This window comes from Pipra filicauda, unplaced genomic scaffold (assembly GCF_003945595.2).
Source record: "Pipra filicauda isolate LSUMZ 115617 unplaced genomic scaffold, ASM394559v2 scaffold78_size3787270_pilon, whole genome shotgun sequence".
Classification (NCBI taxonomy): domain Eukaryota; kingdom Metazoa; phylum Chordata; class Aves; order Passeriformes; family Pipridae; genus Pipra; species Pipra filicauda.
Genome location: NW_024104964.1, coordinates 1,209,849 through 1,231,481, shown reverse-complemented (window position 1 = coordinate 1,231,481; position 21,633 = coordinate 1,209,849). Strand labels below are relative to the sequence as shown.

Here is a 21,633-nt window from a genome sequence, read left to right as displayed (position 1 = left end):
AAGTGCTGGAGTGTTGGACTGACTGTCATCAGCTGTGGGCAGACAAAAAAGAGAGAATGGTTTCCTTTGGAAGAAGCGATCCTTCAACTGAATATTGAAAGTCAGTATGTGATACTGTGTGTCAGAGATCTAAATGCTGGAAATCCTGAAACGTGAGTAAATCACACCAACAAGGGAGAAAAGGCAAGAGAATACGTAAAGAAATTAAGTTGAAGAAGCATTTACAGCTGCACAGTGGTGTTCAGGAAAACAAAATGTTAATTCACTGTTGTAAGAGTAATACTGATGTGAATAATTCTCCCTGATTTAAAAGGTTGAATGTCCCACTCCGGAGAACCTGGGCACGGTGTATCCCACACACGAGTGATCAGCCCACAGACCCGGAGCAGGGGCTATTTAAATATGTGTATTGTCTTTTATGAAGAAACTATGGGAACAGTCTCCGTCCCAGAAAGGGCACGAACCCTGTATGCGACGATGGAGACCAATATTTAGTGTAGCCTTAAAATCTCCTTGCAGCTTGAAAGCCTACAAAGATCAAACATCAAAGAGCATCCTTTTTTTAAAAAAATGTTTAGATATTCCCCTTTTGCCGGGCGGGGACTCGAACCGGTGTCCCCGCGGGTCCGGGACTCGAACCCGCGGCCCTGCGGCGGGCGGAAGTGCGGCGCGGCCGGGGCGGGCGGTGCCGGCGGATGAGGCGGGGCCGGGCCGCGCGGGGCTCTGCCGGGCCGGCTCCATCGGCTCTCTCGGCCCTGTGGGCTGCCTCGGCCCTGTGGGCTGCCTCGGCCCTGCCGCCCCTCCGAGCTGGGCTGTGCCGGGCCGGGCCGCCGCGGCCATGAGCTACGAGCACCGCCGGGACTGGGGCCGCGGGCGCGGCGGCGATGGCGGCTCGGGCTCCGGCGGCCCCTCGGCGGGCGGGCCCGGCGGGCGCGGCGGGCGCGGGCGGCACCCGAGCCACCTGAAGGGCCGCGAGATCGGGCTGTGGTACGCGCGGAAACAGGGCCAGAAGAGCCGCGACACCGACCGGCAGCAGGTGAGGGACACGGGACGGCGGGGATGCGGCGCGCCCCTCGTGAGCCTTGGCGGGCGGCACCGGGCTGTGTGTGTGTCCCTGTGCTTGGAGCCGCCCCGGGGAACCCTCACACTCGTGCCGGGGAACCCTCACAGTTGTGACCGTGCCGGGGAACCCTCACAGCTGTGACCGCCCTGCGGAGCCTCCCCGGCTGCGGGCGCGTGTGGCGTTAGCGGGGGGATCCTGCCCGTGCCCTGCACCCTCCGGACAGGCTGTGCTGTTCCCGCAGAGAGCCGTCGTGCGCATGGACGAGCGCAGGGAAGAGCAGATCGTGCAGCTCCTGAATTCCGTCCAGGCTAAGAACGACAAAGAGCAAGAATCCATGTCCTGGTGGTCCGGGGATGAGGAAAGGTAAAGAGGCACTGGTTCCTTTAAACTGCCCACAGACTGGCAGGAAGATGTGCTGGAATTTACCTTTAGTGAGTGAGTTGACTTAACAGATATCCTTAGGTTTGCCCACCTGTGTTGTCACACTGAAGTGGTTGCAGTCATTGCTGTAAAACTCTTTTCCATCATTGCTGAGCTTCGGGTGTAACATTTCTACTTAAAATCATAACATCTTGTAACTGATCTCAGGGCCTACTTAGGGTGCATATGTGGGACTTTTAAGCTTCCCTGGTCTCTGGAGTTACTCTTCCAGAGATGGCATTTGACTTGTGTTTTCAGTTATTGTGCAGTTTTGGAGTCTTTTGTCCCCCTCTGTGGAGCAAAGTATGTTCTGAATTCGCTGAGGATTTCAGGTGATGGAGAACTGGGCAGGTGTGCTGAAATGAGGGCATGGAGGAGCCAGTTACAGTTACAGGGCGCTGGGTCAAGCAGTAATTTTCTGAAAATGTTTTGTTGCTTGGTCACTTAATTTGGTACAAAAGAACATGTTACTTTTCTAGATACCAATGTAAAGTTTTTGGTGGCTCATAATTTCAAACTTTAATTGGTTCCAGGGCATGCACCATAATGACAGGCTGCAAGAGAAACTGTGGCTGCCCCAGCCCTGGGAGTGTCCAAGGCCAGGTTGGACGGGGCTTGGAGCAACCTGGGCTAGTGGGAGGTGTCCCTGCCCAGGGCAGGGGTGGGGCTGGATGGGCTTTAAGGTCCTTCCACCTCAAACCATTCCATGATTCTGTATTCCTACGGGCTGGTGGTTCATTGACTGATGGACGAAACGTCTCAACCCCAAGTTCATGTGTTCCTGTAGTGGCTCCCTGCACGTGGCCAGGCTTAGCTGGGATCATCTCTGAGGTTTCTGTTCTCTGATTCCAGCCCTACAGAACAGCCTGTGAAGGTGAAACCAGATGCTGAAAAGGCTCCTGTAAGACGGAGACCGGCCTTGGAAAAAACATCCCTGGATCGGGATGTGGAATATCTCTTTGAAAAAAATGAGCAGGATACTGATTTAGATGAGCAGCTTAAAGAAGACTTAAGGAAAAAGAGATCTGATCCCAGATATATTGAAATGCAGGTACTTTTTGTTGGATTTTTTTTTCAGTTAAACTGACCTGCAAATGTACCTGTTTGCAGTTTATTTACTAGGAAGTTGTCATGTTACTTTTGTTAAAAAATTACCTTCAGAATTTTATAAGTGCCTATTGATAAGAAAGTGATTAAAAATGTGAAATTACCAATTTCAGGGACAATTAGAATCTATAGTTCAAAGATGACACATTGTTTTATTGGGTGGGGTTTTCTTTCTTTTTATGGGTTGTGTCCCTGCACTTATGTCTAAAACTGAAAGCACAGCAATGGGCTCTGAAGGAATCGCTCCTTAGAAACAGAGTTTATGTTATTTTAACATCCATGTATAGAGAGCTGTGAAGTAGAACAGTTGCCATGAACACCAGTTCTCCCTTTGGTACCGAGCCCTGCTCTTGCAGCTGTGTGTGCCTTCCTCAACATGTGCTGAACTACTGGGTTTAGATCATTTTGCTGAATTTAATGAAACTGAAAACACACATGGAAATAAAGTTATTCCCCTTGGGCCTGGGTTTATATAAGTATTGCTGAGGAGTTTGTCATTATTTCGCAGTTTAGCCTGGATTATAGATGGAATCTGTTACGTTGCTTCAGTTAAAGAGGTGTTTAAAGATACTTTTATTTTCTATTCCCCAGAGGTTTCGAGAGAAACTCCCCTCCTATGGCATGAGAGAGGTAGGTGTGTGTTTACCTACAGAGAATACGTGTTTCTGCTGCTGTGTTGTAAAATAGTGGCTGTACTGCTGGCTCTGACTGCCATTAGTTTCCCAGTCACAGGATAACATCAGTGACAGTAAAGGCTGTTATTAATTGGTGTTAATTCTTCATTTGGTGCCCCTTGTGTGAAGTAGAAAGTGAGTATTCTGATAGGTTTGCTTTTGCAGGTTCAGTGAATGATTAGTGAGCTTTGTCCTGAAATTCATCTATTTGCCATAATGTCCTTTCTGTTAGTGTTTGTTTCCTGAAATTGTCATAATGCCCTTGACAATCCTTGGGTTTGGGAGGTAGGGGCTGGGAAGCTGTTCCTGGTGGTACAAGAAATGTTAAAATAGTGTGCTAAAAACCTTCAGTTCATGCAGTCTGGGAGGCCAACAGGGTAAATGGTGGGTTTTTGTCCCCAAAGACGTACAGGAGGCAAGCGGGAGGCAGAAAACTTTAAAGTGTATTTTAGGTTTGGTTTTTTTAGTCCTTTCATGTTGTTTTCATATGAGATTTAAAGCCAGTGCTCAGGTTGGATGTGCTTTAAACCTTACACATGGAAAGTGCACACGAGCACCTCCCGTGAGGTTTAAACTAAACTTTAGTTGCAGTGTTGTGGCAAACAGCTCAGTGTTCCTTCAGCTGCTGTGACTCTGCTCAAGGGTCACTGCATGGTAGCAGAGAATGGTCAAAACCCTCTAAAATCTGATTTGAACAATAACTCAGTGCCCGTGTTCTCTGTGGAACCAGGAGCTCGTGAACCTGATCAACAACAACCGTGTGACTGTGATCAGTGGGGAGACGGGCTGTGGGAAGACGACCCAGGTGACCCAGTTCATCCTGGACGACCACATCGAGCGCGGGAAGGGCTCCACGTGCCGGATCGTCTGCACCCAGCCCAGGAGGATCAGTGCCATCTCCGTGAGTGCCCTCGGCAAACTCGCTTCCTGGGGGGTTATCCCTGTGAATCTGAGCTTTTTGTGTGTTCCTTCTCAGTTATCTGAGGTTCTGTTACAAGCCACGATTTTGTTCCTGTGCACTGATTTGATATTTCACAAGTGGTGGTTGGGGTTTGAGTACTGGCACTGCAGGCTCGTTCTCTGAGTTTCACCGTGGGTTATATCTGGGATTTTAATGGATTTTGCAGTGCAAATGTGAATTAAGATAAAAACTAATGCTGTGTCAGGCCCTCTAGAGGTGGATTAATGACAGGAAAGAGTTTGGCTCTCAAGTGCTCAGTAATTACTCTTCTTGCTAGTTCAGTGTCAAGTGATGAGAGACCCTTGCTTTACCCTGAGGGAAAGCTCACCCTGCTGAAGGGGTGTGTGGTTCTGTTCCTCTCAAGTCTGTCCTAGGACACAAACCTGCCCATGGGTTGCTGACAGGAAACACTGTTCTCAGGGGAGGAGAAAAAGTGGTTTTCAGGGTGTTTCTTTGTTATTTACAGAACTTCTCGGTTCCAGGTATTTCTTGCTGATGAGTAGCTCAATCACAGATCAGCCTGTGGGATTTTTGAGAGTTTTCTTTGTTTTCCCTAGGTGGCTGAGAGGGTGGCTGCTGAGAGGGCAGAGGCCTGTGGCAGTGGCAAGAGCACGGGGTACCAGATCCGCCTGCAGAGGTGAGTGGCTCCTGGTGCTGCTCTTGTGGGAAGTACCAGCTATTGTTACACGAAGGAGACAGTTTGAAAAGCAGTCCTTAAATAGCTGCTCTCCTGATGATATTTTCTCCAAAAGGAATTCTTGTGAGTAGCTGGTGCAGGGAATGAGGTTTTTCAGTTTTAGCAAAGCGTTTGAGTGCAGTTGCTGTGTTTTATGCAATGTGTGACCAGCACCAAGTTGTGCTTTGTCTAGTACGCCCTTTTTTCAGATCTTCTAAAAGGTTCTGCTGTTGGTTGAACTAAAAGTGATGTCCCTAATCCAGGAATTGCAAGGCAAAATGGAAATCCTAAAGGAGAGAATGGTCTGAGCCATATTTCTGTGGGAAACTATGTAATTGCTACACTTACCTATGGACTAATCCCCTGGGATCAGGTAATAGATGCATTGACAGGAGTTCACAGAGCAAAAGCTCTTACATTTGGAGTCAGCTGTAGTTTTAAAAGGTACCTGAAATGTTACCAGCAAATAATGGAACCTTTATTGTTGAAACAAAACTGCTGGTGAGAGAGGACAGCTCAGCCCTGCCAGCATTTCAGTTGGAGCTTAGAGAGTGTCCCTGCTCTTTCTCTTCAGTGCTCAGTGAGGGCTGTCCCACTGCTGTGCCTGAGTGCCCTGTGTGCTGAGCCTGGGCAGCTGCAGCAGTGGGGTCAGCACTGCAGTGTGCAGGTGATGATAAAGGATGTCTGGGCAGTCAGGGCCTCTGTCAGACCCCTGGGTCCTTCCCCTTCCCCAAAGGGATGCAGCTGTGGCCTAGTTCCTGTTCCTCCCCTTGAGCTGTGAGCAAGTCAGTGAGGCACCTTCAGCATGACTGCACTGGCATCTGCACCTGGATCTTAAGCTTTTGAAGTGCTTTTTAAAATACAGAAGAGAACTGAGGAATTCTTATTGTGTCTCTTTCAGTCGGTTGCCGAGGAAACAAGGTTCAATTCTGTACTGTACCACGGGAATTGTCCTCCAGTGGCTCCAGTCGGACAAGTGAGTGTCCCTGTTTGATGAGAAACTGAATGCAGTGATGAGAGGAGTCCTGACTCTGTTCTTTCATTTTGCTAAAAACAACTGTTTAAATTCCTCCTCTTCTGTTTTAGGCACTTGTCCAGCATCAGTCATGTAGTCCTTGATGAAATCCATGAAAGAAATCTTCAGTCAGATGTTTTAATGAGCATTATTAAAGATCTGCTAAATATTCGACTGGATCTGAAAGTCATACTAATGAGTGCTACTCTAAATGCAGAGAAGTTTTCCGAGTACTTTGGTAGGTTAAATGCTTCCTAGAAATGTTCCTCTTACATAATTTAGGCTTCTACAGTAAAATGCAGTTCTTAAATTATAGAATTGATTTTTATCAAAAGAGGAGATTACTTAGTTTTCCAGAGAGTTGGCAGCTGCTGGAGATGCTGATTCTCTGTTTTATCTCATCATGAGCAAGTATTGCTTCTGGTTTTGCTCTTCAGACATGCTGTGGAAGTAGAATCCACAGAGTATTTTCCTGTTAAATATTTAGTCATATTTACCGCATTTTAGAATTCGTGGTGTGAGTGGGCAACCAGATCGAACTGTTAGTTGTTCAGCCTCCCAGCTTTATCCTGTGGCTGGAGCCAGGGGAACATGCTGGTGTGCAATACACTGCTTCTTGCTGCCTGTGCTTTTTAACTCAACAGCTTCACTTGGGGGTGAATTTGGTGTATTCCGCGGGAATTTGAAAATAAATAATCAGCAAACCCACACAGACATGACAGCTATATTGCAGAAATAAGGAAGAATTTACTGCCTCTATTACTTCAGTGCAGTGTTTCATTGGTGGTTTTAAAGCTGAGTTATGCCTTCCCCCACAGACCATTGTCCAATGATTCACATCCCTGGGTTCACTTTCCCGGTGGTGGAATATCTGCTGGAAGATGTAATTGAGAAGTTGAGGTAAGTGGGTTTTCTGAACATCATTTCAGAGAGTATTTTGGGGGGGGTTGGCTTAGCATATATGTTCAAAGACTACTTGGAATAAAAAAGAATTGCTTGTATTTTTGAACAGAAAACCTTCCAAGGGAAGTCTCGTAGCTTGTACAGTAATTACAGATGGCACACGGAAATGTTGGCTTGAGGGGGGCAACAACTTTGTCTTTTGATGTGGTGGGTTTCAGGCCTCTAAATCAAGCCCATCTTTGTGGCTGTTGAGGCTCTTGCTCTGCCCATTCCCATGTTTGCTGGGGTTGGTACCTGTTCCTGTAAGGAGGATTTCTGCCTCAGAAGACCCTGAAGAGCTTCACCTCTGTGGTGTGGCTGAAGCACAAGTGCGGTGCAGTGCAGTCGCTGCAGGTGCCAGTGTGGCTGTGTCTGTCCCCATGCCAGGTACAGCCCCGAGAGCACGGAGCGGCGGCCGCGCTGGAAGAGGGGATTCCTGCAGGGCCACGTGAGCCGGCCCGACAAGGAGGAGAAGGAGGAGATCTACCGGGAGCGATGGCCCGAGTACCTCAGGCAGCTCAGGGGCAGGTGGGCCCGGGTTACTCCTTTGCTTTAAGTTTTCAGGCAGTTCCTAACCATAAATTGGTGCTGTATGGTGTTGCTGGGCTTTAGTAATGATGGGGCAGCTGCTGCCATGGAAAACGATGATGGAATTCTTGGCAACCAGGGAAGTGCCTTTGAGCTGTCAGAATTAGCTCCCTTTGCCTGTGCAGACTGTGAGAGTCAGTTGTTCAGTTTAAATTTAAATTTGTTACCTAAATGCAGATTGTTAGTCCCTGGCCAATCCAGGAGGAGATGTATGATCAAAGTGCTTCGAAGGCAGTTCAGTCATGACATGGCAATTCTTAAACTGACAATAATCACACTGAAGTAAATGTGGAGGGGCAGGAATTGATCACAGAACCAAACTGCTCAGAGGTGGGTTAGTGACTCTGTGACTGAGACCTGACAGCAGCAACAGGAGCACGTGGCTCTGTGTGTTCCAGGTTACCAGTGTCTGTGCTTTCCCTGCTGCAGGTATTCAGCAAGCACTATTGATGCCCTGGAAATGATGGATGATGACAAGGTGGACCTTGACCTCATAGCAGCTCTGATCAGACACATCGTGCTGGAAGAGGAGGTACCGTCCTGTCACTGTCACCACTCTGCTGGTGGCACTGGGCTGGGGCCAGGGGCTGTCACAGTGTCAGAGCCAGGGCTTATTTGGCTTATCACACACAGAGAAAGGAAACTACAAATCAGATTTACTTTTAGTTCTTTCTGTGACTGAGTATGTGCTTGTCAAAGGAAGTAGTCTTTGCAGTTTGTAGTAACAGTTACATTTAGTGAAACAGCTGTAGAAAACTCTGAAGGCCATTTTAGTGTACGACTAAATCTCCATTCCTAGTTCCTCTGCACTTGGAGGGAGAGGGCAAGAGCCATACTCAGAGGTGTGTTCACTGCCTCATACTATATTATTAGAAATATCAAGTAATTTAATGTTTCAGTTGATAGATCATTAAAACTGTGGATAATGAGGATGGCTTTGTTCTTTGTTCTTTCTGTCTTGAAAATTACACAGTAGTTCCTCTCTTTTACTTGCACCTTAAATTCTAGTGTTGACATGGCTGTGTTTAAAACACTGCAGGGGACAACATTTAAAATTCAGTTTTTACTTCTTACGTTCAGATAAATACATGTAGCTGGCTCTTTTCTAGAAAAAAAAATGATTGAACTGTTCCAAATGGGAGTCAGTGAGGTTTCAGGTCTCACAGGTCCAGCAGGTGTATCAGTGTGCAAGCAGATGGCTTTCTGCACAGTGAGTGGTGTGTTCTGACCTCTCTTCCTTCTCTCCCTCTTTTCCCTGTAGGATGGTGCAATTCTGGTGTTTCTGCCAGGCTGGGACAACATCAGCACTTTGCACGATCTCTTGATGTCACAAGTCATGTTTAAGTCAGGTAAAACCAAAATTTTCATGGGAATTGTAGCAGTAGCATTAGTGGCAGACTATTTTTGCATGGAATTGTTGCTATTGCACTGGATTCATTTTTAGCTCATCTCTCCTCAAAATAATTGCAGTGTTCAGCAGTTTTTGTGTTTCTGTAGTATCCCTCATCTGCTGATGACAGCAACTCGTTTTCCTCAGTGTGGGAGTGACAATGTGACCTGCATCTCCTTCCTGCTGTCCTTTCCTGTGGCTGTGAGAACCCCCCTCCCAAACTAAACTCCATTCTCTGTTTCCTCTGCGCTGGGTTCTCCAGCAGCTCCCGCCCCCTGCTTTGCTGAGAGCTCCCTCCAGCCTGTTTATCTGAGCTTTGTTATGGGCACTAAAGTGTCTGTGCCTGTCTGATACACTTTAACTTGTCCTTTGGCCCATCTCATCTTTCCATCTAACCTCCCTTAGCTGGGCTCCTCACTATTCAGATGTTGCCTTGCAGTATGTGGTGTGTACAGTCCATAGATACAGAATTTCAGTTTATTGAAAGATTGTGTCAGTTTATGTGTTAAACTTGAGCAATTATTAAATAATTTGAGAGTCTAAAAATAATTATATAAATTACTGTACATAACTTTATATATTTTATTAAACTTGTCATGTCATCATAGCATCATAAAAAAGTCCTTTATACCTTTTTACTTTAGAATTTGCCATTATGATACGAGTATCTGTGAAATCAGAGCAAGAAACAGTAGCCTAACTTGCAGCCTATTTTCTCTATTCTGCATGATTGATTTTCCTGTAAAGTTAAAGTTTCTGTGCTTACACCATATCTTTTACTGATTTTTAACTTCCAGATAGGTTTATTATCATACCTTTGCATTCACTGATGCCTACTGTTAACCAGACTCAGGTATGCTGCTCTTTTATTGTAATATTTCACAACTGCAAAAAAAAAAAAAAGAATGAAGCACATGTTTGGTTTTGGCAAACATATAAATGGGCCCTGGCTGATTACAGGTGTTTAAGAAGACCCCACCAGGAGTAAGGAAAATCGTGATTGCAACCAACATTGCAGAGACCAGGTAAATACCTGGCTGTACACACCCAGAAAAGCTGTATATTTATCAAAACAAATGAAAGTGGTAATTTAAAGTATAAACCTGTTTGATGTTTCCAAAAATATATGTTCCTGTGTTTGTGCCATTCGTTTATAACACTATCTTCAGGAATGTTTATAGACTAAACAGAGTTTTCCTAGAATTGTTTTAAACAGACCAATTCAATTGTTTTGAACAATGAAACTATAGGAATACTAAACAATTACTATATTGACTTGCCTTTGTACGAGATAATCTGAGCTTCTCATCCTCTGTGCACCTTCAGAACCCACGTGGGGGCTTCTGCCAGACCCAGCAGAATAAATCAGCCCTGTCTTGAACTCTAGTGAGGCAATTCTTAATGACATTCCAAACACAGAGTTTTTAATTGTTTACTCACAATTTGGGAAGGGATAAAGAGAAGCCAAGCCCCTTTCCAGTCCTAGGTCAAGCTTGCAGAGATGAAGAGTTGAATTTTTTCTGTTTCCTTCCACCAGCATCACAATCGATGACGTCGTGTTTGTGATAGATGGGGGCAAAATAAAGGAGACTCACTTTGACACCCAGAACAACATCAGCACCATGGCAGCAGAGTGGGTGAGCAAAGCCAACGCCAAGCAGAGGAAGGGTCGGGCAGGAAGGTAAGAGCAGTGGGGATGGGGAGGAAGGGTTGGGATGGGGAGGTTTCCATCAGTCCTGGAGCCCGTGCTGGGGCTTCTGCTTTGTTCCTGCCATGCCCAGCAGCAGGGCTGGCACAGCTGCCTCCTTCCTGGGGAAGCAGTGGTTCCCTTGTCCTTCTGGGAAGCTGAAGTGACCTGTGCTGCATTTGAGTCCTGAGTTTCCCCCCTACAGAAGAATAAGTCCCGTATTTTATTTTAATTTTTGTTGGAACTGTTTGCATTCACACCTGATTTATGAGGCTGATCCATTAAAGTGAAAATGGCTTAAAAATTAATTTCTGTGCTCTCCATGCCTTTTTGCTGCTGCTGGGTCTGTGTTTCAGAAGGCTGAAATGGCTTTTACAATTGGATACACTTCAGTTCTAACTCCTTTAGGTGTTTTGGAAAGCTGTTTGTAAACAAACACAATTATAATGTCACAGTTTCATAGAAAAAAGCAAAAAAACAACCGAAGCCAAAGCAGTTGTTTGTTGAAATCACTGCAGAGTTCAGCCAGGCCACTGTTACCATCTGTACAATGGGCTGCGTGCCAGCCTGCTGGATGATTATCAGTTACCAGAGATCCTGAGGACACCCTTGGAGGAACTCTGCTTACAAATCAAGGTAAACAGGACTCTTCAAACATATTTATAATCTACTTTTCCATTGGAATAAGAGGTTGTGAGAATAATTTAATGCAACTGTGAGCCTAAGATTGTCAGATGAAATTTCTGTTACACCAGAAATGCAGAGTATTTAGCCAATAATTGCAGCACCTTTTGGAAAAGCACACTTGTACCTGGGTGCATCAAACCCAGGGAAACAGGGTTGTCTGGTATCAGTAAAAGGTGAAGTCTAGACTGTGCTTTCCCCCAAATGTCACTCAGTCAGAGGAGATTCAGTGAGAATACCAGTGAGTCAGGGGTGTGATGTCTTAAAAGAATTTTACTACAAAGTGGTTTTAGAACTGAGACGAGCTTCCCTTTTTGGCAGTTTGTATTGAATTCCTCATGCAAGCAGAAGGAGTGCCACATGTATGTGAACTGAATGAAGAATAGATCCTTCTGTTTCAAATTTCATCATTAATACATTTTTTCCCTTAGTTCTTAATTAAAGAAATTCTAACTCAAGCTGTGAGGTAGTCACACTATTTCAGTTATGAGGTTACTGCTGGCTGATTTTAGGCAGCCATCTTTCTCTGGTTGCTGTAGGCTTTTATTGTTTTTTCTTGCAGATCCTGAAGCTTGGTGGAATTGCCTATTTTCTGAGCAAACTAATGGACCCACCATCTCGTGATGCTGTCATGTTGGCCATAAATCACCTCATGGAGCTGGTAAAGTGTTGTTTCATATGCAAGGAATACCTGTGTAGAACCATGTTACATGTGTGTTACCAGACAGGTCTGGCTGCACAGGCCTGGACATTGCACCCCTTCCTTTTGTGTGGAGCCCTGATGTGTCCTCACTGCACAGAGGGAGCAATTTCCCATCACCCAGGATGGTTATGGGCTGCACAGCTGTGCTGGGGCACTTTCTGAATGACTCAAACCAGACACATGGACCCTGCTCTTCAGTTCCCTGCAGACATTGCTTTCCCTCTCTGCTCTGCACTGCCCTGCTCAGCCCTCCTGTGCCTGAGGGCATTCTTCTGGGGGCAGATCAGGGATGTGGGAGAAAGGTATTGTGTGTCATTGGCCCTCTGGATGCTGGAGAAGGAGAGATTAACGACACATTTGTTCTGCTGACTCCTTGCCCTGGTGTTATTTGCACAAATGAGTTGTAGCCATAAATTGAACCCTCTGATTTAGGTACTAGTGGGTGATAGGAGTGTACTAGTGGCTCTTCCAAGGAAATCCTCCCCATTTCACACGATGTGTTTGTTCTTTCCTTTTTTCCCTGTCCTGGCAGAATGCTCTGGACAGGCAGGAGGAGCTGACTCCCCTGGGTGTCCACCTTGCACGGCTGCCAGTGGAGCCCCACATTGGGAAGATGATCCTCTTTGGGGCCTTGTTCTGCTGCCTGGACCCCGTGCTCACCATTGCAGCCAGCCTCAGCTTCAAGGACCCCTTTGTCATCCCTCTGGTAAAGGGGAATTGCAATGAGTGGGGCTTACTGAAATGCTATAGTTTAAAAGCACTTTAATCTGATTTTCCTGTTAATTACATTTTTATTAGTAAGATTGCCATCACATACTACAAATTATTACCTTTACCTACAGATTATTGGAAGTAGCTATAATTTTCATACCAGTTGCATATGAAGTATTGCTGTATCGATGTACCTTAATTAGGAAAAGAGAACTATTGTGTCAGGCTGGATATTTTATGGGTTCTAATTTTTAGGGCAAAGAGAAAGTTGCAGATGCAAGAAGAAAGGAGCTGTCAAAGAACACGAAGAGCGACCACCTGACTGTGGTGAATGCTTTCACTGTAAGCACATTTTAATGGGTTTCTTTTCTTCTAGAACTTTAATTTGGGTAATATAGTTGATCCTAAGGAAAAAGTTGATCAGTTTGTGCTCTGTAGGATTTCTTACTTGGCTTCTAAAGAAACATAAAACCAAACTGATTGTCACCCTTCTAGTGTTGAGGAATCTTGTCTCCAGGCTCAAATACCTGATTTCTGGTGGATAAGTCTGTGAAAGAGACTTAGGAAACTTAATCTTATAGTTTACCTTGCTAAGTTGTTCATTCTTGTCCTTCTGGCCTCTATGAGAGGCCAGAGCTGACTTTAGAAGTGTTAGAGATTGAGCTGTGTTTTGTTGGGTTGAGAAGAGAAGGAAATAAATGGCCTGAAAAATGCAGTTTCTGCCCAGGACTGTTAATAACAAATGATGTTGTGGCAAATGTAGCCAGATTTCACTGCTCCCCATGAAAACCACAAGTTTTCGATTCAGAACATGAAGTTGTGTTTTTCTGCTCAGTGCTGTGTACACATAAACAAAGAGATCCAAGGATTTGCTTTCTCTCTTGGAGGGAAGGATGTAACTGCTTTGTTTGTTCACCTCCAGTTTTTGCTGGCCTTAATTTTGTGGTGTGCTTCCCTTACAAACCCCCTGTGGAACTATGGTTTTTATGTCTAGGGCTGGGAAGAGACTCGGCGTCGTGGCTTCAGGACTGAGAAGGACTATTGCTGGGAGTATTTCCTGTCCTCCAACACCCTGCAGGTAACACCCCTGGCAGGTTGAACTGTGGGCTGGGGGGCCGAGCAGGGCTTTGCTCAGCACCGCTCTGGGGCCGTGGCTGTTCTCTCCTAGATGCTGCACAACATGAAGGGGCAGTTTGCTGAGCACCTCCTCGCAGCTGGGTTTGTGAGCAGCAGAGACCCCAAGGATCCCAAATCTAACACCAACTCGGGTAACTGTGCAGGGACATGGAGCCTTTCTGAGGGCTGGAGCCTCAGCTTGCAGAACTGCCTCATTGACTGCCCTGTCTCCTACAGATAACGAGAAGCTGCTCAAAGCCGTCATCTGTGCTGGCCTCTATCCCAAAGTGGCAAAGATCCGGCCCAGCTTCAGTAAAAAGAGAAAAATGTGAGGGCTTGCTTTAATGTTGGTTTGTGTTGAGGGTGATTTGTGCATGGGGTGGTTTGGAAAGGTGAAGCAGTGGCTCGAGTGCAGGAATGAATCTCACTTTATAGCTCAAGTCATGCCTGTGGGTTACTCCTTTGAGAAGGGCAGATGAGAGTGTGGGTTGTTGATCTCTTAACATTTAGATACCTGCTGGTATTGGAATAATTTGTGTGACCTTATCGTACCATGGATAATGTTCCAGTATATCAGTAGCACTGCTCCAAAGGGCTCCTGCCCTCATTTGTGTTCTGCAGCAGCAGTTCAGACACTGACATTTCTGGTTATTTGGCAAGATAGAGCACAGAAATCCTGGTCTGTTGATTTATCACTTCTTATAGTATCAGACTTTTTTTTTCCTTTGAAGGGTGAAAGTTTGCACCAAGACAGATGGATCAGTTAATATTCATCCCAAATCAGTTAATGTGGAGGAAACCGAGTTCCATTATAACTGGCTCGTGTACCATCTGAAGATGAGGACCAGCAGTGTAAGTGAGGGGTTATGTTTGTGTAGGTTAATTTGGTATCCCTTTGTAAATGAGGTTGGATCAGAGTTCAGAGGGGACATGAACAGCCTTTGTTATGGAGCCTTCCTGTCCCAGGCCATTTCTTTTACACACCATCAGTTATGTTCTTTGTGATATGGGAGTGTTGTGCCACAAATAACTAACTTTTGTGGTTTAGTGGTTGGGGGGTTTTTTGGAGGACTTGGATTTTTTTTTTACAGTTCTGGCAATAACAGGTGTAAATTTTATTTGAATTTATTTTTTTCATTTCAGTCCAGTCTAACACTTAATCAATATGCTGAAATATTCCCCCTTCATCGTTATGGAGCAGCTGGTTTGATTTCACCACTGTGTGAAGGACTGTATTTGGGACCATTTTTGCTCCTGTTCAATCTGATTTTATGTAAATTTTTTTGAACTGAGTTGCTTTATACGTCTTGCAGATTTGTGATTGAATCATGATCTTCTGGAATTCTGTAGGAGCCTCATTAAGAGTTACTGGTGGCCCTTAGGGTGTTTTGAGGGTGATCAGCCAACTTTACTGTCGTGCAGATTTACCTGTATGACTGTACAGAGGTGTCTCCGTACTGCCTTCTGTTCTTTGGAGGGGATATATCCATCCAGAAGGATAAGGACCAGGACACCATCGCTGTGGATGAGTGGATTGTTTTCCAGTCTCCAGCAAGAATAGCACACTTGGTGAAGGTGACTATGTTTAGTAATAATAATGTACATGGAAGGCTCAGTAACACTGATCCGTGGGAATTTCTGGATTTGTTATTACTGTGTGCCTACGGATTCATCACTCAGGGAGATAGTGGTTGAAATGCATTCCCAGTGAACTACACAAAGAAAACAAAAGAGATCAACTTTTCCACAGCAGAAGCTAGAGGATGACTTGGTCATTCCATGAAAACATGGGGATGGGGCTCCTCAGCTAGCAGGAATAAGTTCTAATAGAGCTGTTTAATATTAGATCCCAGAAATCATACCTGACTTTTTTTTTAAAATGTTATTTTTTTTTATTTTTTTTTTAAACCAGTATTTTTAATCCTGAAATAGTCAGCTAATGGATGTGTGGGCTGAGATGGGCATCTGCCATGAAGGGTAATGCTGCTGGTTTTTGAGGGACAGTGTTTGATCCCAGCAATAGCAATGTGGAAATGAACTGGTGGGAGAAGAGCAGGTGTAAAGGTCAGGAGAACAGGGGGACTGAGCTCCTGTGGCAATGTTGTGTGTAGCTCTAACTCCCTGTCTCTTTCCTTTTTTCTCTTTTTTTTCCTTCCACAACAAACACTTTCCAGAATCTAAGACAAGAACTTGATGATCTTCTACAAGAAAAAATAGAGAACCCCCACCCCGTGGACTGGAACGACACGAAATGCAGGGACACAGCCGTGCTGACAGCGATCATAGACTTGATCACCACGCAGGAGAACGAGGGGCTGCGCAACTACGCCCCGCGCTTCCAGGGCGAGCGCTGCAGTTGACACACCGGGGCTGCCCCACGCACACAGCAGAGCCACCTTTTTTATCATAGCATTTCTTTAGCTAGAGGAAACACTTTTCTAGGGTAAGCTGGCGTTTTCCTCATCCTGAAGAGCAGTTCCTTGGGTAGTTGGCAGTGTCTGTATATGCATGTGTTCTGTGTCCAGTGTAGCTCCTGAAGTGAGGGAAGGGCACTGTTGGGTCATGTATGGTTCTTGTCCTGACGTAGCTGTTTTTGTTGGGTTTTTACCCACCAGGTAAGAGATATTTGAAAAGCCTGCTAAAATACTGCTTAGTAATACCTAAACTGTTCTTGCTGCTGGAGAAACATCTCAAAAGACTTTTTTTTTTTTTTTTTTAATTGGGGGTGGTGAGTAATTACAGTGGCTGTGTTATTCCAGCTGTGCAGCAGTCTGCTCACCAGCACTTCCACAGAAGGTAATTACAGCTTAATTAATCTAAACTTGAAAACACTTGTTAAATTTGTACTGTGGGAGGAAACAATCTTCAGAAATATTCTCTTCTTCTGCCTTTCATCCCATTCAATTAATCTTTATTCACTTTCTGTCCCCATCCAACCTCACTACTGACAGAAATTGCAGCTTACAGGAAGTATGGTTAGATAAAAGGCATGGTGGAATATGCTTTAAGGTTCGTTGCATTCGAGTTTTTGATTTTTTTTTTTTTTTAAAGTCCATGTAAGGGTTATATTATTACATTAAAAGTCTTTTCTTTAAAGTGTTATTTCATCTGTTCTTAATGTTTTGAATGTTATTCTGTTTTGAATGATTTCCAGCTATGGAAGAACATTTGAATAACAAAGCTTGTTTAGGATTTTGAGGTTTATCCTCAAGAAATGAAGCTCTTGTGTTGCCTTTTATTTGCCTGCAAATATAACTCTTGTCTCTTCTCTGGGGTTTTGGGGACTTTTTTCTGTGCAAAAATGACTTTGGATCATCAAGCTTGGGAGGATTTATGGGCTTTATCCTGAAGAAAACAGCAGATCAGGTGAAATTAATTTTTTTTTTTAACAGAAATAAGTCGAACTTAGTGACTAGAAGGTGCTTCCCATTGGGTTAACAAGGGATGGAGGATGTCAGGCTCATTGTTTCCCCCCACAGCTGAAAACAATGCATAGTTTAACCTCCCTCCTGCCAACCGTTTTACCCCCAGGTGTTCTAGATAATGAAGGAGGGGGAAGAACATCCTGCCTTAGGGGTTCTGGGTGCACAAGGGAGTTGGAGGGAGAAGTAGCACGGTGGCTGCAGGGAGTGGGGAAGAGCCGGGCCGGGAGGGCTGTGAGGGCTGCGGAAGAGCCGGGCTGTGAGGGCGGCGTGGAAGACAAGCTGCGCCGAGAGCAGGGAATGATGGTGCTGCTGGAGGTGAGCCCCGGAATCAAAGTGGGGGGAAATAGGGGTTAAATTACTGATAATTGTGTGGACAAGGGAATGAAATGAATTCCAGAGTGTAATTTCGGTGCTGGGGACAAGGGCTGTCGTGCCGGGGAGGAGGGAGCAAGATGGCGGCGCAGGGAAGGAGGAGGGAACAAAATGGCGCCCGGCGCTGAGGGGCAGGGACTACAGCTCAGCAGAGGGTCCCACTGCAGACTGGATTTATTGATGAAAGGTTAGTGGTAATGCTGTTACTGGCAGTGCTGGATTAAAAATTGTGAAAATACAGGCTGGCACGTGGTACCTGCTTTATTCTCCTTGTCCGTTGTTTTTGCAGTACTTAAATGATGGTTAAATTTTTAATTAATAACATAAAGAGCAAAAGGAAATGGTAGCAGAAGCAGAGCCTGGGTGAGAATGGCAGCGTTGTTTGAAGAAAGGTGCCTGTTCTCTCAAACCCTGCATTTGGAACGATCAGGGCCAGGCAGCCCAAGGGCCACCCCAGAAGGGACACGCCTGAGGGGTCACGGGCTGGGGCAGTCACATCTGTGCTTAGGAAGTGTCTAATGTCTAAATAATGATGCTGACTGTGCTTGAAACATAGCTTAACATCCTTTAGAGTGGAAAGGTATCAGAAACCTTTGTTCTTTGAGTTTGAGCCTGTTCCAAATGCCAGGTGAGCTGGTTTGTGCTGGGATAGTTTTCCTCACTAGTGTGTCTGGTGCTATGTTTGGATTTGTGATGTAAATACCATTATTCCAGGTATGAAGTTTTGATAAAAATCATTTGCAGACTACAGCAGATAAATCCTTGGATTTCTTCCATCTTGGTGTCAAAATTTATTCTAGATTTATTTCCAGCACTTGTGTTCTGTCCACTTGTTTTCCCTACGTGTGTTACTTTAGGAACAGAAAATACAGGTCCAGAGTGTAGGGGACGTGTGCCTGTGAGTGATGCTTAGCACAGGCTGCGCTCTGTCAGGGTGTGTAGGTTGACTAAAGTGTGCTATTTTTACCTTTTTATTTTCAGCAAATTAGCTTTGCATAATGGGAACAAATGTACTCCTTGCCATGGCAGTCAAGAACACTGCATTACAGCATGTCTTAAAAGTTCAGCAGATAAAAATATTTATTATGTTGTAGGGCTGATATAAAAAAGCAGAAAAGAATATTTATAACTGTTCCATATTATGTGTGTCACAAGTAGGAGATGCTGAGACAGGCTGGAGTCAGGTGGGCACTGGATTTCTGAGCCCTCAGGAGCCCACAGACACACGTGGGCACCTCAACTTTGATTCAGGGAACTGAGAGCATTTTGTTTTTTAAGCATTTTTTAGTTGCTTAAAACCTGGCTCTAGAAGTCAGAAGGAAGGGGTGCACATTCCAGGCCTTCCAAAAATGAGAGTTTTAATTTTACAGTAACAAACTCCCACCTCTATTCTGTCACTGCTGGGTGCTTAATTGAAAACGAGATACTGGTGTCAAGTCCACCTCTAATTAAAAAGGAGATGCAGGAGAGCATGTGTGTCTGTGCATGTGCAGAGTGCACAGGGTGTGAAAGTGCTGAGTTTTTTGGATCACACTCTTTGTAATTAGAAGTACTCATCTTTTAGCTCCAACTTGCTCTAAATTACCTTTTTTTTGCTAATGAAAATATTGTGCAGTTGCTGTAAGGGAAAAAAACCAACCCCAAACCCCTGAGGTTTTGAAAACTTGTTTATACAAATGTTTAGATAAATTGCTTTTTATGCCTTAAATTTCTAAGATCTCTTTGAGCTATGCTGGAATTTAGAGTGCAAGTCCAAGGCAGCAATAGTAGAGCCATCACCCTGTGTGCCACCCCCAGGTAAGGTGTGCATTGTAACTAATGCCACCTTGAGAATGTGATTTAACCCTGGGTCAGCCCTGCAGTGGTTGGACCAGGCGAGTGGTGCAGGTCCCTTCCCCTGAACTGTGGCCAAATTATAGAAAGCAGAGGTAACTGAAGGCTCTTTTTCCATCTCCTGCTTCTCGTTAGTCTCAGCCATCAGCTGTTCTCCCAGGCCTGTGTTCTACACCATGGCTTCAAGGCCACACAGGTAAATTGGATCTGTGGCAGATGAAGTAGGACACAGGATGGTGCTATTTATCTTTACAGAACAGGAACATTTAAAATGTGACAGCTTCCCAAAGAGTTTTCTTTGACAGGAATGACATTAAACAACTGGCATTTTAAGAAATGCCATTAAAAAAAATTCAAAGCTTTTTTTAGTAAGGATTTAAAAGCATTTTATTGATTGTTGTCCTATAAAATCATAGAAGTCTTTAATTCCTGAAGAACTGTGTCCAACGATAGGAAAAATGAAAAATGTCTTTAAAAAAATTACAGCATTTTTGGAAAAACTAGGTATGAAAAATATATACAAGGTATTAAAAAAATCTGAATAAAATTAATGCCTGGATTTATACATTCAGTTATGTGTTAAACATCTGCCTGTATACAATAAATTTGTTAAAACAGTAGCAGTCTTTTTACTATGTTAAATAAGTCTTTGTTCAATTTACAGTTTTTGTCATTACTATTTTATCAGTCCTCTTTTAAATTAATTTACAAGGCTGTATAACCACTGTCAGACTGTCCAGGTAAGTACTTTTGTACAAAATTATTGCCTTCCTAATACAGTTTAAATTGTTAGAGACAGACATTTACAAACACCCAATTCACTCACCAATGAAATCAGCATATTACAGACTATAAAACAACTTCCAGCCCCTGTTCTGAGGCTGGGGAAGGCAACAAGAAGAAAGCCTTGGTACTACAAGTTGTCCCCTCGTTTGCAGTGAGCAGTATTTAGCTGCTGAGTCAGCAGCTGGTCCTTACCCGGTGAGGGTTTGCATCCCACAGTCCCCTGAGCTCTGCTCAGCCCGGGCTGCCCTGTTCACACAGCAGGAGAGGGCACTGGGGTGTGCAGTGCCCTGTGAGCACGGGGCAGCACCACACAGCTCCTGCCAGGCTGTTCCTCCGGCACTGCCCGAGCTCTGATGGTGCCCACAACAGAGAGGAGACCTGGCACCTCAGCCAAACTGCAGCTGTTCCCTCTCCCTCTGCTGTGGATCCCACAGGACGATAAAGGTGCAGGTAAATGGAGTTCAGCAGAACACGGAAAGAACTGATCTCCAGTACTGAAGAGCAGAAACCCCCCAGTCCCAGAACAAAGTACTTCATGTTCCTGCAGCCCATCAAACTCCTGCTCTGAAACAGTAACTGAATCACAGGAGCTTATTAAACACCTGAAGAAACCAGGAACAAATCGGCCCCATTTCCAGCAGTTACTCTCTGCTAAAATACCTGGGCCAAGATGGATCAGCAGCACCTGCTTTGCAGAGTGTGGTACCTTGTTTTTGCTTTCAGAAATCCTTTCACCACTGCAGAACTAAAAGGAGACAGTCTGAGCTGTCCCTGGATTTGCACTGGAGAGGTAGGTTGGCCTTCCTGAAGTACAGAGCTGGTCATTCTAGTTTAGGTCACACAGGTTCTGACACAAGTGGGAAGTATTCCATTAACACCCTGGCTGGTACTGGGACTGTCCCACTGCAGCTCTTTGGGACACCCCCAGCATTGCTGTTCACCTCCAGCTCCATGGATGGGGCGTGTCTGCTGTCCCGTGTCCTGGGCAGCTCTGGGGAAAGCAAGTCAGGATGCTGAAAAACGGAGGGAGCAAGAACAGAAGGAGGCGGGGATGGAGCAACTGAAGTCAGAACTGGAACGCGAGTGAGAAGGATGCAGAGCTGAGCTCCCAGGACACTGCTGTGAGCTGCACTCTGCTCCTGGTCTAACCAGGCTTCAGTTCGGAGCTCTCGGAAGGCGAAGCGAGGACAGACACGAGTATCCAATCATCAGTGCTCTGGTGCAGGGGGTGTGGGCTCCGGTGCCCCCCGTCCCACAGGGAGCCCCCAGCAGCGGGTGCAGAGCATGGTGTGGGGACAGGAACACGCTACACGTTGGTTTCCAGCCCCAGCAGGCGCCCCATGCGCTCCATGTTCTTGTCCAGGGTGGCACGGCAGGTGATCTCCTTGGCACACTCCATGGGGAACCAGCCCCGCTGCCCGTCCCGCAGCCGCTCCCCCTCGTACCAGCCTGCAGGGACAGCAGGGACACATCACAGCTC

The 21,633-nt window shown here is 45.4% G+C and overlaps 2 protein-coding genes across 3 annotated transcripts in view; one reads left to right on the top strand and one right to left on the bottom strand.

The window, feature by feature from the left end:
- The first annotated feature begins 135 nt into the window (after positions 1–135).
- On the top strand, positions 136–19,984 carry DHX36 (DEAH-box helicase 36). 2 transcript variants are annotated; one of them, XM_039389929.1, is made up of 25 exons: positions 136–152; positions 1,305–1,426; positions 2,336–2,534; positions 3,182–3,220; positions 3,995–4,165; positions 4,783–4,862; positions 5,803–5,877; positions 5,988–6,154; positions 6,735–6,816; positions 7,246–7,386; positions 7,876–7,978; positions 8,708–8,795; positions 9,634–9,689; positions 9,797–9,861; positions 10,374–10,517; positions 11,042–11,159; positions 11,770–11,868; positions 12,443–12,616; positions 12,877–12,963; positions 13,616–13,699; positions 13,790–13,889; positions 13,975–14,065; positions 14,469–14,589; positions 15,160–15,312; positions 15,912–19,984. In XM_039389929.1, exons 2-25 carry the CDS (start codon positions 1,320–1,322, stop codon positions 16,095–16,097), a joined length of 2,730 nt encoding a protein of 909 aa, XP_039245863.1. In that variant the 5' UTR covers positions 136–152; positions 1,305–1,319; the 3' UTR covers positions 16,098–19,984. The 2 variants fall into 2 exon arrangements, with proteins under 2 accessions (XP_039245863.1, XP_039245862.1); XM_039389928.1 differs by lacking the exon at positions 136–152 and adding an exon at positions 767–1,036.
- Positions 19,737–21,633, bottom strand: part of ARHGEF26 (Rho guanine nucleotide exchange factor 26) — a 32,588-nt gene continuing 30,691 nt past the window's right edge. Inside the window, exon 14 of the mRNA XM_027730787.2 lies at positions 19,737–21,602. Coding sequence (XP_027586588.2) covers positions 21,460–21,602 — 143 coding nt within the window. The 3' untranslated portion in view covers positions 19,737–21,459. The remainder of the gene's footprint in view (positions 21,603–21,633) is intronic.